Source organism: Cydia strobilella, chromosome 25 (genome assembly GCF_947568885.1).
Source record: "Cydia strobilella chromosome 25, ilCydStro3.1, whole genome shotgun sequence".
NCBI lineage: Eukaryota > Metazoa > Arthropoda > Insecta > Lepidoptera > Tortricidae > Cydia > Cydia strobilella.
Window position 1 is genome coordinate 8929110 of NC_086065.1, and position 12493 is coordinate 8941602.

Sequence of the window (12493 nt, forward strand, 5' to 3'; positions counted from 1 at the left end):
AGTTGTGACACGGGACTTTTCTATAATAATAGCTAAGTTTATTATTGTGTATGTTTTCCAACAATGCTTTTCATACAAAGGTTTTATTGTGTAATTTAGTGTTATTGTTTTATCTTATCTGAATTTGATTTAAACTCATTTCTAGTATTGCTAGTTATGACGTTTTATTGAGTGTGTGATCAAATAATCAAATGCCGCAATCGCGCCCGTAACATGCGGTTCCCGAACACATCATAGATAACTAGGATTGACTAGGATCACAGATTTAATATATACGCTAGATGACGCAAATACCACGATTTGTATTGTAACCAAGCGTGCCGACTTTATCATACAAAATTTACGCATAGTATAATTTTAATATTACTTATCTGTGATAGGAAATATGTTCTTGCCTTTGGGTGCTCGCAATTTTTGGGCTGTTGCAGTTAATTATCATGCAACGAAGCATTTTTTAAGTTTTCACGGACGTCCGGCTGCAACAACTGACGCGCGTGGACTGTAAAGAGCGACGGTCAACCTCGACGCTTGGTCGGGGTTCGGACACGCGAAGTAGATGCATTTGCGTCTTCTATGGTATATTTATATCTGTGACTAGGATAATAGGTGTGTAAATAAAGCAGTTGAAGCTGATGGCCGGTGGGGCGGGAAGGTTCTGGAGTGGCGTCCGCGTACCGGAAGACGAACTGCCGGTAGGCCTCCAACAAGATGGAGCGACGACCTGGTGAAGGTCGCGGGAATTCGGTGGTTGCGAGCGGCACAGGATCGGTCGGAGTGGCGAGCCTTGGGGGAGGCCTATGTCCAGCAGTGGACGTCTATCGGCTGACATCATGATGATGATGATGATGAAATAAAGCAGTGTTGGTATGTAACTGTACTTATGTAATTAGGAATTAAAACACTCGTGATGTTTTATTAAACTCGCTTTTACCTCGTTTCATAAACCGCACACACTCGTATTTTAATGCATTTCATTTGTGAAGCAATCACATATTAATATTGTTTATTACCTTTAATACTTGTCTCATCTATTATTATTTATTTGATATACTCGGAAGCCTAATGAACGCCACTAGATATTGCGCCAAAACAATTGCAATAAACTTACTTTCACTGTATCAAGTCACGACTGTTTTCCACTTTCGCCATTTCTGTTTTGTTCATGTCTAGGATGCCTCGGATTCTCATTCTAATATGGAAGTTAATAAAAACACGAAAATTCTCTAAATTTTGCGTGACTGCGAGATATTAATAAATATAAAATACTCATTAAATTCAGATAATGTCAATTTGTCAATTTTGAAGACAATGAAGACTAATATGGGTACGTATCGCTGGTATCGCTATTTAGAAAAGGTGAATGGAACGAAATATAAATTGCATTCTTTTATACTTTTACTAAATTCTATCTTTTATAATTTTATTTTGCGGCCGCCCGCCATTGACCTGGTGGTCTAACATAGAGAGAGACCTCAAGAAAACCCAATTGCCAAAACCGACAATCCAGGACCGACGGGCCTGGCGCAGAAATGTGAGGAGACCCGACCCCAGATAACGGGAGCAGGGACGGACAAAGAAGATTTATAATTTTATTTTATAATTTTATACTTTTATTTATTATAATTTGGTAGTTTTTATGATCCTCGGGTAGGGTTACCTTAAACAAAAACTAGGTAAGTGAGTCTAAATTAGACTCGGCTCAGCTGATATACTTATGTTTAATTAGACCGTCTAATTAAACATATATCACTGAGGCCCTTCTCTTAAAAAATGTAGGTAGGTAAATATCTCCGTCGCGCTGACGGGGCGGCTCCTAAGATTAGTGCGATAAGGACAACTGCAGCTCGAAAAATAAAAATCTCAGAAATCGAGGTTTCGTTCTCGACATTTTCCTCCTCCAAAACTTAACCAATCGTAACGAAATTTTAGGAACGAAATGAAAAAGAAATGATCTGTGTCTGACCGTTTTGATTTTTGCGTTTATTGCTGCCGGTTTTGTATGCTATTAGGCGTCTGTTTACGGCGCATTTATGTGGCCGTTTTTAGCGCTGTTTAAAGTTGTTATAAGAACAAGAATATAAAAAAAGTAACACGTACAGACACAGGTACTGGTAGTAATATTGAACTCATATAAAAAAAATATTCATCTAGGGCCAAAATCCAGAAAGGAGAATATCGAGAACGTTTGCATGAAAAAATTACCACTAATGTATCCGCAGGCGTAATAAATCCTTTGAACGCCACGCCCATGAGGACGTTCAAATATTACGTAACGCAATTTTCGAAGATTTAATTTCGTGATTTCGATTTCGTGGACCCCCCTCCCCGCCCCTACTTAAAAGTTACGTAACACCACTTTCGCACACATGCTAGATTCTGTGGAATTTATTTTCTGGATTAAATAATTTCATTATTCAAACGGACTATAAATACATTACATAATTAATACAAAATTAAATAACTAACCTATAAAACTTAAAAACTAAAACTAAAATAAATAAAACTAATCTTAAAATAATTACAATTAGGACATAGATATGCTGGAGAAGGTCCAACGAAGTTTCACGAAACAGCCAAGGCAACTTAAGAACAAGCCATATGAGGAGACTTAAGGAACTGAAGCTCACTACTACTCTTAAACGCCGCAGAGAACGTGGAGGCTTAATAGAAAACTATAAAATACTGTCTGGGCACTATGACCTCAAGGATTTCCAAGAGATGTTCAAGCGCAACAACAACACCCGTCTGAGGTCATCACTTAAAGTTAGAAAGGCATAGGTCCCACAGTAACCCATACAAACACTTTTTGAGCAAACGAGTAGTGAGGGCTTGGAATAAGCTCCCCGAAGATGTGGTTACTGCTCAAAATGTAAATCAATTTAAAAACAAGTTAGACAAGCATACCTCTACATCTACCAATGATAACTGGATACAGGCTATATCAGTTGTCACAACTGCCTGCCTGCTTACTGAATAATAATAATAATAAATAAATAATTTCTGTGGAATTAAGTAAGATTATCACCGAACGGGCGGAGTCGGAGCGCATTTCACGTTTGTACAAGCAAGCTGGTCGGCTCCTCGCGGACGCGGACGGCTCCGGATGCTTCTGCCACACATATTGTAAGGCACATTGAAAATGCGCTCCGGCGAGGCCCGACTTCAGCCGGTCGGTGGGAATCGTCTATTAGACTATCAAACAGTGACGTTGTTTGGTTGTCTAGTTTGTTTTTGTAAGAAATCCAAAAACCACAACGGCTTGGTTCAGGGATGTAGCTAGAGGATATGGCGCCCGGGGCAGTCACCAAATTTGCGCCCCCTGACGACTGACAAAAGTTTCCCTGCTGCTGCCTTTTGCCCATTTTGGCGCCCCCCTTGGATGGCGCCCGGGGCACTTGCCCCCTCTGCCCTCCTCGCCCCCCTATTTACGCCACTGGCTTGGTTCAACGTTCAACCACATCTTTTACAACTGTCATCTGTATCTCGAGTGTCAAAACCCCCCAAAACGCGCACAATTCGCATTGTGCTGTCACGACAGATTGCAGCGCACAACGCGGTGACGTAACTAACAGTACTTTCACTGCAATACTCTACTTGGATGAAATCTATGCATAACTAAATTAACTCGCTAATATGACTATTAAGGCCACTTGCACCATTCCACTAACCCGGGTTAACCGGTTAAACCTGTACAATTTGACACTGGGTTAACACTTAACCCAGGGTTAGTGAGATGGCGCAAGTAGAGCTTATAGTAGTTATAGTAGAGTCAGTCTAACTAAGCTAACTTTGCAGTCTTTGCACCGACTTGGAAAGAAGGGAATTCGCCGCGCGAACCGTGCGAGTCAGTTGCGACGGAAGATATGGCTGTCGCGCGGGTTTTTAACTGTTATCTCAATGAAAACTGAAAAATTATAATTCAGTATAAAATTTTGCTCGTCAAATTCTTCGGCTAAATATATCACTAATACATAATTTTATACTAATATTATTGATATAGTAAGTATGCAAAAATAAATGAAGATTAGACATGTTTTCTGATTTTTATTATCTATCAAGTCAACTTTAACCTTTTAAGGTCTTGTTTAAAGTTTGTCCTTGTAAATATAGTCTAGTTTCCGTATAATTTTTTTCATGCCATTTTCCCTCGATTAAAACGTGTAAAAATTATTCAATAAAAAATACATACAAAGCGCTAAACTTTCTTAAGAACACAGTTACTAAATTAATAAATACACGTCGTATCAGCATTGCGATACAACGAGGAAATGAGCCAGCATCCTTGGTACAAAACCTCAAGGCTCAAGGGCCTATTTTTAGATCTATGCTATAGTTATTAATTTAGTTTAGTAGTACTATATATCTTTTAAATAAATGCTAATTAATAAATACACTACATTATACTATAGATGCATAGCATAGGTACGTTTATATTGGATTTAGTTTCTAAACAGTTTGTTAAATTGTTAAATGGTTTTATAAGATTATTTGCATATCATTACATATATTATTATACTTTCAAATAGGTGCGGTTACCGCATCGTCTCGCTTTCGTATTTTAATGGCCATTTTAAATCTTAATGCTGACTCTGTTTTTTATTTATTGTAAAGAGTAACCTTGTATGCAGGCTTATGGTGTCGCTTGTTAATTTAAATAGATTTAGATGAAAAGTCGCCCGTACCGCACGTAAATGCTTCGGCAATCGGCATACGGACGATTTTTTGTCTTACCCCTCATGAAAAACCCGTTCAATCTTACTCTAACGAACCCTACCTACGGTTAACAGCAAAAGTATGTAAGTAGGCGAGATATCAAAATAATCTGCGCACTCTTTAATTCTAATAACTAAACTTCCGTGAGACACAGACATATTAAATATATTAATAACGGGTCACTCACGTGTTTTAAGTCGAAAACGCTCGACATGTTTCACTCCGTACCGAGGAGCGTCATCAGGAGCTTGCGTCGACGGTGACGGAGTCTGCGCCGGTCCGTCACCGTCGACGCAAACTCCTGATGACGCTCCTCGGTACGGAGTGAAACATGTCGAGCGTTTTCGACTTAAAACACGTGAGTGACCCGTTATTAATATATTTAATACCACGAATTTAATACGCTTTAATTCCTTTATAAAAAAAGTAGTGTTCAGATCATTTGTTGAGCAATTCATTTGAATACATAATAATAAGGCTGCGCTTCCCCCAGAGATGCGCGAGGATTCGTAGCGTAGCGAGCTAGCGAGTCATGTGTTAGTTAAGAACCACTACACACAGACACAGACTAGTGCTGCGCTAAGCGAGGATAGGTAAATGAAGTGATTCTATTGGTTTTTAACAAACACATCCCTCGCTACGCATCCTTGCACATCTCTGGTGGAAACGCAGCCTTAGGCCTCTTTAGTATAATAAGACAATTGTTTAAGAATAAAATACTTAAGATTGTATTTCTTCAATTTCAGGTTACGAAGAAATCTACACGATATCGCAACTATCTCCAAAATCAGACACCGTTGAACTACCAGAAGATCTAGACCTCCACGTCACCCAGTCAGACAACCTAGCTTTTAAGATAGAACCTAGCCTCGCCAGGTACGACGACCTGGACGACCTGGAACCTCAAGACATAGTCACTGATGAAGAAACTGAAAAACATGTCATTGTAGCCAGATCTGCAGATCCTAGTGACAGAGCATCTAGATCTTTAAACTTTGATGAAATACCATCATCAAACAATGAAATAGACAACGAAATAGAACTACACAATAAAAGGAAATACTATGATATACATCCAACGAAAACTACGGGTTTTAGTCATGAGAATGAGGTGCTTATGTCCTCAGACGGGGACAGGTTCGAGTTTAACTTTCCGGGGGAAGCCAGAAGGGCTCCAAAGGTCAGGGCGTTGCCTTTGGGGCCCAGAATACGGCCTTCTGCAGTGCAGCCGATGTATGCCACTATGAACCCTAATGAGGGACGACAGAACACAGAAATACAGAATATTATAACTGGTATAGTCAAGCTTCTGAACGGAAATGTCAACGTGCAAGCTAATACGCAACTCCTCAGACCAGGCAGACCTTTGAATTCGAGGATCAATAACAGAGGACCACCTCGAATATCTGATGTACCACCTATGCCTGACTTTGATAAACCTCTAACCCCTCCAACTCACAGCTTTCATCCAACAAAAACTCCTCCCCCCTACCCCTTCGATAGACCCCATCATGGTGTTAATTTGCCTGAACAAATTGTACCACCACTGAACCCTCACAGACCAGGGTTCCATAGGCCCAATCTTCCCCCTTGGCAACGGCCTAGACCTAGGCCACCTAATATGCCAGGTAGAAGGCCCAACCCTGGTCTACCTATATACAAACCTCCTCCAATGCCTGTTGATATACCAAACTTAGACGAAGAAGAAGAAGAAGCAGAAAATGAAACTAATCATGATAACCATCTTGTCCAAGATGAGAAAGAGACTGTACCGTTACTTAATCTACCTGTCTCTAACACTACTGAAGAAAACGAAAAAGAAGACAACAAACTAACCACAGCCCCTGAAACTACAAGCAGTACAAAAACCACAACTACAACAACAACGGAAAAAACAACAACTTCCACAACAGAAAAGACAACAACAGAACCACCAAAAACAACAACCGAAAAAGCCAAAACAACAACTGAAAAAGCCAAAACTACCACAGAAACAGCAAAAACTACAACTGAACGCAAACCTACCACGGATAAACCAAAAACTACAACTGAACGCGAACCTACTACGGAAAAATCAAAAACTACAACTGAACGCCAACCTACCACTGAAAAGGCAAAAACTACAACAGAGACAAAGACAACTACAGAAAAAGCTAAAGTTGAAAAGAAGCCAGAAAAGAAAAAGGAGCCATTTAACGCTGATAAGAAAGATAAATACAAGATTGATGAGAAGCCAGGGAATAAGACAAAGATTGAGACTATTATAGACATCATCGAGTCGTCGATAGATGAGTATAAGTCTTCTGCTGCTGCGGCTGAAGGCTCAACTCCGACTGAAGGTCTGATGTCTCACGCTCCGACTGTTAGTGTCTTGGACAGTCCGCATAGTGTCGTGAAGACACCTTCTATCAATGCACAACCATTACCATGTAAGTATAAGTAACTGTTTCATTTCTCTTTGGGTCTTGTCGATTTAAGTATATTCTCCTCTGCCATTTCTTAAATTTTCTGATCCCCTGCTTATCTTTATCTCCAATACAAATAATAAATGAATTTTAATAACAAAACTTCCGTGAGACATAGACATATTAAATATATTAATAACGGGTCACTCACGTGTTTTAAGTCGAAAACGCTCGACATGTTTCACTCCGTACCGAGGAGCGTCATCAGGAGCTTGCGTCGACGGTGACGGACCGGCGCAGACTGCGGGCCGCAGCCCTCCGCGCCCGATGACACGGCGCGGGCGCCGTTGGCGGCAGGGGGGGCGAGAAACTACCCTCGTTTACGGCATTATTGTCAAATGATGGGTTGCACACAACACTCACTACGTCATTCGCTAATGGTTCGTCCACACTGTCCACCGACGTAGTACCCAAAACAGTTTTCCAGCTCGGAGGCACTGACCAACCACAATCACGGTTAAAATTCGGATGACGACCAATTTCGATAGCCTCCCGTACTTTTCGCTGAATCACAAACTTTTCTTTCGCCAGCACAGTTACCTTATCGAAACGTATATAGTGAGTCGAATCCGAATCCAATACGTGTTCCGTCACCGCAGAACCCCGGCTATCCCTGTTCTTCATACTACGTATGCGCTCGGACAATCTGGTGGAAATGTTTCGGCCCGTCTCTCCTATGTAGTTTTTCCCACAGGAGCAAGGAATCATGTATACACCCGGACTGTTCAAAGGCTCCCTATCCTTTGGCGAACGCAGCACCTGTCCTAGCTTCATATGAGGACGGAAAATCGTCTTAATGCAGTATCTCCGGCGTAATAAGTGTCCGATTTTATCCGTCACGCCCTTAATGTAAGGTAGGTATAGGGGCAATCTCTCTGCCGTAGTTAAACGGGGACGCGCTGATGCGTTCGCAACACGATAACTCTGCCTCCAGTTATAGCCATTGCATTCCAATACCCGCCTCACGTGACCCAGCTGAGTCATATACTGAGGCTATAACTGGAGGCAGAGTTATCGTGTTGCGAACGCATCAGCGCGTCCCCGTTTAACTACGGCAGAGAGATTGCCCCTATACCTACCTTACATTAAGGGCGTGACGGATAAAAACGGACACTTATTACGCCGGAGATACTGCATTAAGACGATTTTCCGTCCTCATATGAAGCTAGGACAGGTGCTGCGTTCGCCAAAGGATAGGGAGCCTTTGAACAGTCCGGGTGTATACATGATTCCTTGCTCCTGTGGGAAAAACTACATAGGAGAGACGGGCCGAAACATTTCCACCAGATTGTCCGAGCACATACGTAGTATGAAGAACAGGGATAGCCGGGGTTCTGCGGTGACGGAACACGTATTGGATTCGGATTCGACTCACTATATACGTTTCGATAAGGTAACTGTGCTGGCGAAAGAAAAGTTTGTGATTCAGCGAAAAGTACGGGAGGCTATCGAAATTGGTCGTCATCCGAATTTTAACCGTGATTGTGGTTGGTCAGTGCCTCCGAGCTGGAAAACTGTTTTGGGTACTACGTCGGTGGACAGTGTGGACGAACCATTAGCGAATGACGTAGTGAGTGTTGTGTGCAACCCATCATTTGACAATAATGCCGTAAACGAGGGTAGTTTCTCGCCCCCCCTGCCGCCACCGGCGCCCGCGCCGAGTCATCGGGCGCGGAGGGCTGCGGCCCGCAGTCTGCGCCGGTCCGTCACCGTCGACGCAAGCTCCTGATGACGCTCCTCGGTACGGAGTGAAACATGTCGAGCGTTTTCGACTTAAAACACGTGAGTGACCCGTTATTAATATATTTAATAAATGAATTTCTACTAATAACTTAGAAAACAATTTTATTGTCTCACGGTAGGTACGTTAAACGATTAAACCAATTTTGCTTCATGAAGACATAGTTTTGAACATAGCATTCAGATTAGTTTAGTTCAATTTCAAACATTCGTTGTGTTCGACATTATTATTCTCACCATTTGTAAAACAATAAAGATGATGAGTTGCGATTTTATTTTTATGGTGTCTTTTTAAATATGCTGGATTAATTATTTAAAAATAAATTTTAAATATGATGGCTATTTATAGTAATTAACGAATGCATTCGAGTTTTTGCTGAAATAAATGCAGCCCGGTTTGCTTTTGGCAACCTTTTTTTTTTTAATTAGCCCATAAATTTACCAAAGGCCAGCTGACTATTGAATCCAGAGAGAAGACTAGGCCTTGTTCCGATTTCCTCACAATGTCTCTCTTTGATCAGTCAAATATGAAATTATATTTCTTTCAAGAGCCGACAAAAGAACAAGCCGCGGTTCGAAGTTCAAACACACCTACTTAGTTGGCCGACGCGTTTTACATAAATAGTTATCAATTAATATTTATATCTCCTTCCACAGCATCCCAAACGCCGTACCGTCCGTACCGCCGTCCCGGCATCGTGCTCGACGATCCGGATTTCAAGCCGGCCGCCAGCCGGCGTCCGGTGTCGGACGCCCCTGTTCTTACGGCACCCTTACCGGGGTATGGAGAGATTTTCGATGTGACTGTGTCTGCGATTCAGGGACCTGGAGAAAAAGGCGGTGCTTCTGGTGAGTATCTTGAACTTGATTTGGAGTTATAAGTTCTCGATGGGAACTTTGCTTTAAAACTTAATTAACTGTTACTTTCTTTTTATTTCAGTCCACATCGAGAACGTGAACCCAATATCGGGCCATGTTGAAGACGACATCATCGTGTCACCGTCGGGCGAGCAAGGATTTGTGTCCATCGACGGCAAGCGGACTTATCTCAACCTGTTTGACACTTCCAGTCACCACGTGGAGCCTACCAGGGTGCAAAGCATACAGCATTCTGGTGAGTTTTTTTGCTTTCAGCTTTCTTTTAATGGACGCAGAAGTAAAGGTTGAAAAGACAGAAGCCAGAGATTGTCCGGCGCCGTTTTCTTTTATGGAGAATGGGAGGTACCTACTACGTACCTGAGCCTGTACGATGCTCCCAATCATCATGTGCAGCATTGAAAGCACTGGTAAAATTTCACTGCTTCATTAAGGAATTAGGATGGTGGACGTGTGTTAACAAAAAGTGATGTTAATGTTATATTATAGGTATACGTAGGGTCATTCTTAAAAAATATGTCTGCGGTCTAATTGCCGTGACCCCGCATACAAAATATATGAAAAGTGTCGTGGGCGTCGTGGTAATTAAACGCAACTGCAGACATATTCTCAGAGAATGACCCGTACTAACAGGCTTTTGCGAGCAATGTGTCAAATTCACTTCTTGAGAACGTGTAAATAAAAAATAAGCTATGGAATGGTTCACAGACGTCGAACAAGCTTCGGTAGCTCAGTTACTTATTAAGAGATTGTAGATGACTTCGCTTATTAGAAAACTAATGTTTATCTGTTCACAGCACCCCCAACACCAGTTCACCATCCCAGCCACCCCAGCCACCCGCCGGCAGTGGGCACAGGAATAGCAGTTCCAGCCGGCCCCGAGCCGGCGCCGCCGCGGCGACCTGCCCCCGCCTACCGCCCCCGACCGCGCCCTCAAGCTACAGTCAGGTTTGTTTAGAGCCTCCTCGTATTGACGCTTTCCTTGCCTGGTCTAACTGCCTGCGGTATACCACCTGACAAATGGGAGGAGTATGCTTCTCAGCGGCTAGAATGGCGTTCTCGTGTTAAGATGAGCGTAAAGAAGTTTGAAGACGCTCGTGTTACGAACTTGATGCGAAACGTCAGATACGTAAGTCTCGGCCGAAACCCTCCTATAATTAGACTTACAATAAGGTCAACTTAACTGCCCCACCTACGATAGTTCGGCTTTGCCAGCCATATCAGAGCACACGCTCGTAATTAGCTAAGGTCGCCGTTGCCGATTACGGCATGGATAGCTGTATATATAGGTATATATACTTGATCTTGGATAAAACTTATAGCTATGAATGAGCCGGGATTCGAATCCGCAACCTCTGACTGTCAGCAACTCCAACACAATAAACAAAAATGTTATTTTTCAACAATCTCACGTCGGATAGGAATAAATGATTCTCGTGGGGTGTAGAGATAAAGTATAATTATAAGATAAGTTTGATTGCTGACTCATTCATGAATACTCGTTTGTTTCAGGATCGACACGTGTATAGTTGGCGATGACTCCACGTGTGATCAGGCGCAGAATGAAAAATGCAGGACGGAAGCAGGTTAGTTGAGTTATTGGCAAATCTGAAAACAGTTTTTCCTTCCTTTGGTAAAAAAATTTAAAAAAAGTTAGGTACGGGTTTTCCTTATTAATTAGACTTAACGCTTCCCTTAACCCTTACAAGGGGGACTTAAAGTTGAATTCAAGCATAGTATTATACTGCCACTAGAAATAGAAATCCAAAGAGATATAACATTAATAACAGTACCTAGCAAGGATGGTTGTAATGTAAATCGGATTCATTGTGCCCTATTTGTTGCCCCAGCCAGGCATAAATAAATAAAAATAAAATAAATTCCGTAATAGATGGATTACAGTCTAAGGAAAAAACGTGCCTCGAAAATCAAGAAATTTTTATTCTCGATCAGATGGCGTTAACGGTTTCGTTTGTTATTTAACAATTTTAACACATATAAGTGAAAGAAAATAAGTCAAAATCATATAAAAATAATTAATGCAAATAAAAAAAACATGTATCCATATATAAATACATTTTTCGATATTTTTATTTTTCAGTCGGGTCTATCGCAAATTTATTTTGTTACCTTTATTTACCGACGTTTGAAACGTAACGTTATTTAACGACGTTTATTTACCGATTGTAAATGTCATTTAATATGTGTTCATAAATCAAAACGCGAAAGTTGTCAATGTTATATTTTTAGTTTTAATCGTGTGTCGATAGATGGCAGTGCATTAACTGTGGCTACTAAATTCACTACGACAGTACCGCTTACTGTGGCTACTAAATTCACTACGACAGTACTCTATCCTATTATATCCTCTTTGCCCCAGGTATATCCAGCTGTCAGTGTCGGCCCGGCTACGCGCGCCGCACGCGCCGCGACCCGTGCCGCCGCGTCGTCTCTCTAGTGCTCAACCTGAGGGTGGACCGACTCTACGATAAACCGGTACATTTTACATAATATGTTGACTTTATGTTACCCTTGTCCCGGCAAGATATCTCAAGACTACAAGAGAACGGTAGATTAGGTAACCTTTAGATCCAATTTGCCCCTTAACCCAACAATATTTAGCTCCGGCTGTCACGTTGTCTCGCTAGTGATGAATTTGAGGGTGGTATGATAATGATAGATTTAAAGACGTTATATAA

General features: G+C 41.6%; 1 protein-coding gene across 1 annotated transcript in view; it reads left to right on the plus strand.

Moving 5' to 3' along the window:
- LOC134752758 (uncharacterized) overlaps positions 1-12493 on the plus strand; it is a 57907-nt gene that overhangs the window by 33020 nt on the left and 12394 nt on the right. Inside the window, exons 3-8 of the mRNA XM_063688449.1 lie at positions 5460-7142; positions 9576-9767; positions 9859-10032; positions 10592-10742; positions 11307-11380; positions 12175-12290. Of these exons, the coding sequence (XP_063544519.1) occupies positions 5460-7142; positions 9576-9767; positions 9859-10032; positions 10592-10742; positions 11307-11380; positions 12175-12290 (2390 nt within the window). The remainder of the gene's footprint in view (positions 1-5459; positions 7143-9575; positions 9768-9858; positions 10033-10591; positions 10743-11306; positions 11381-12174; positions 12291-12493) is intronic.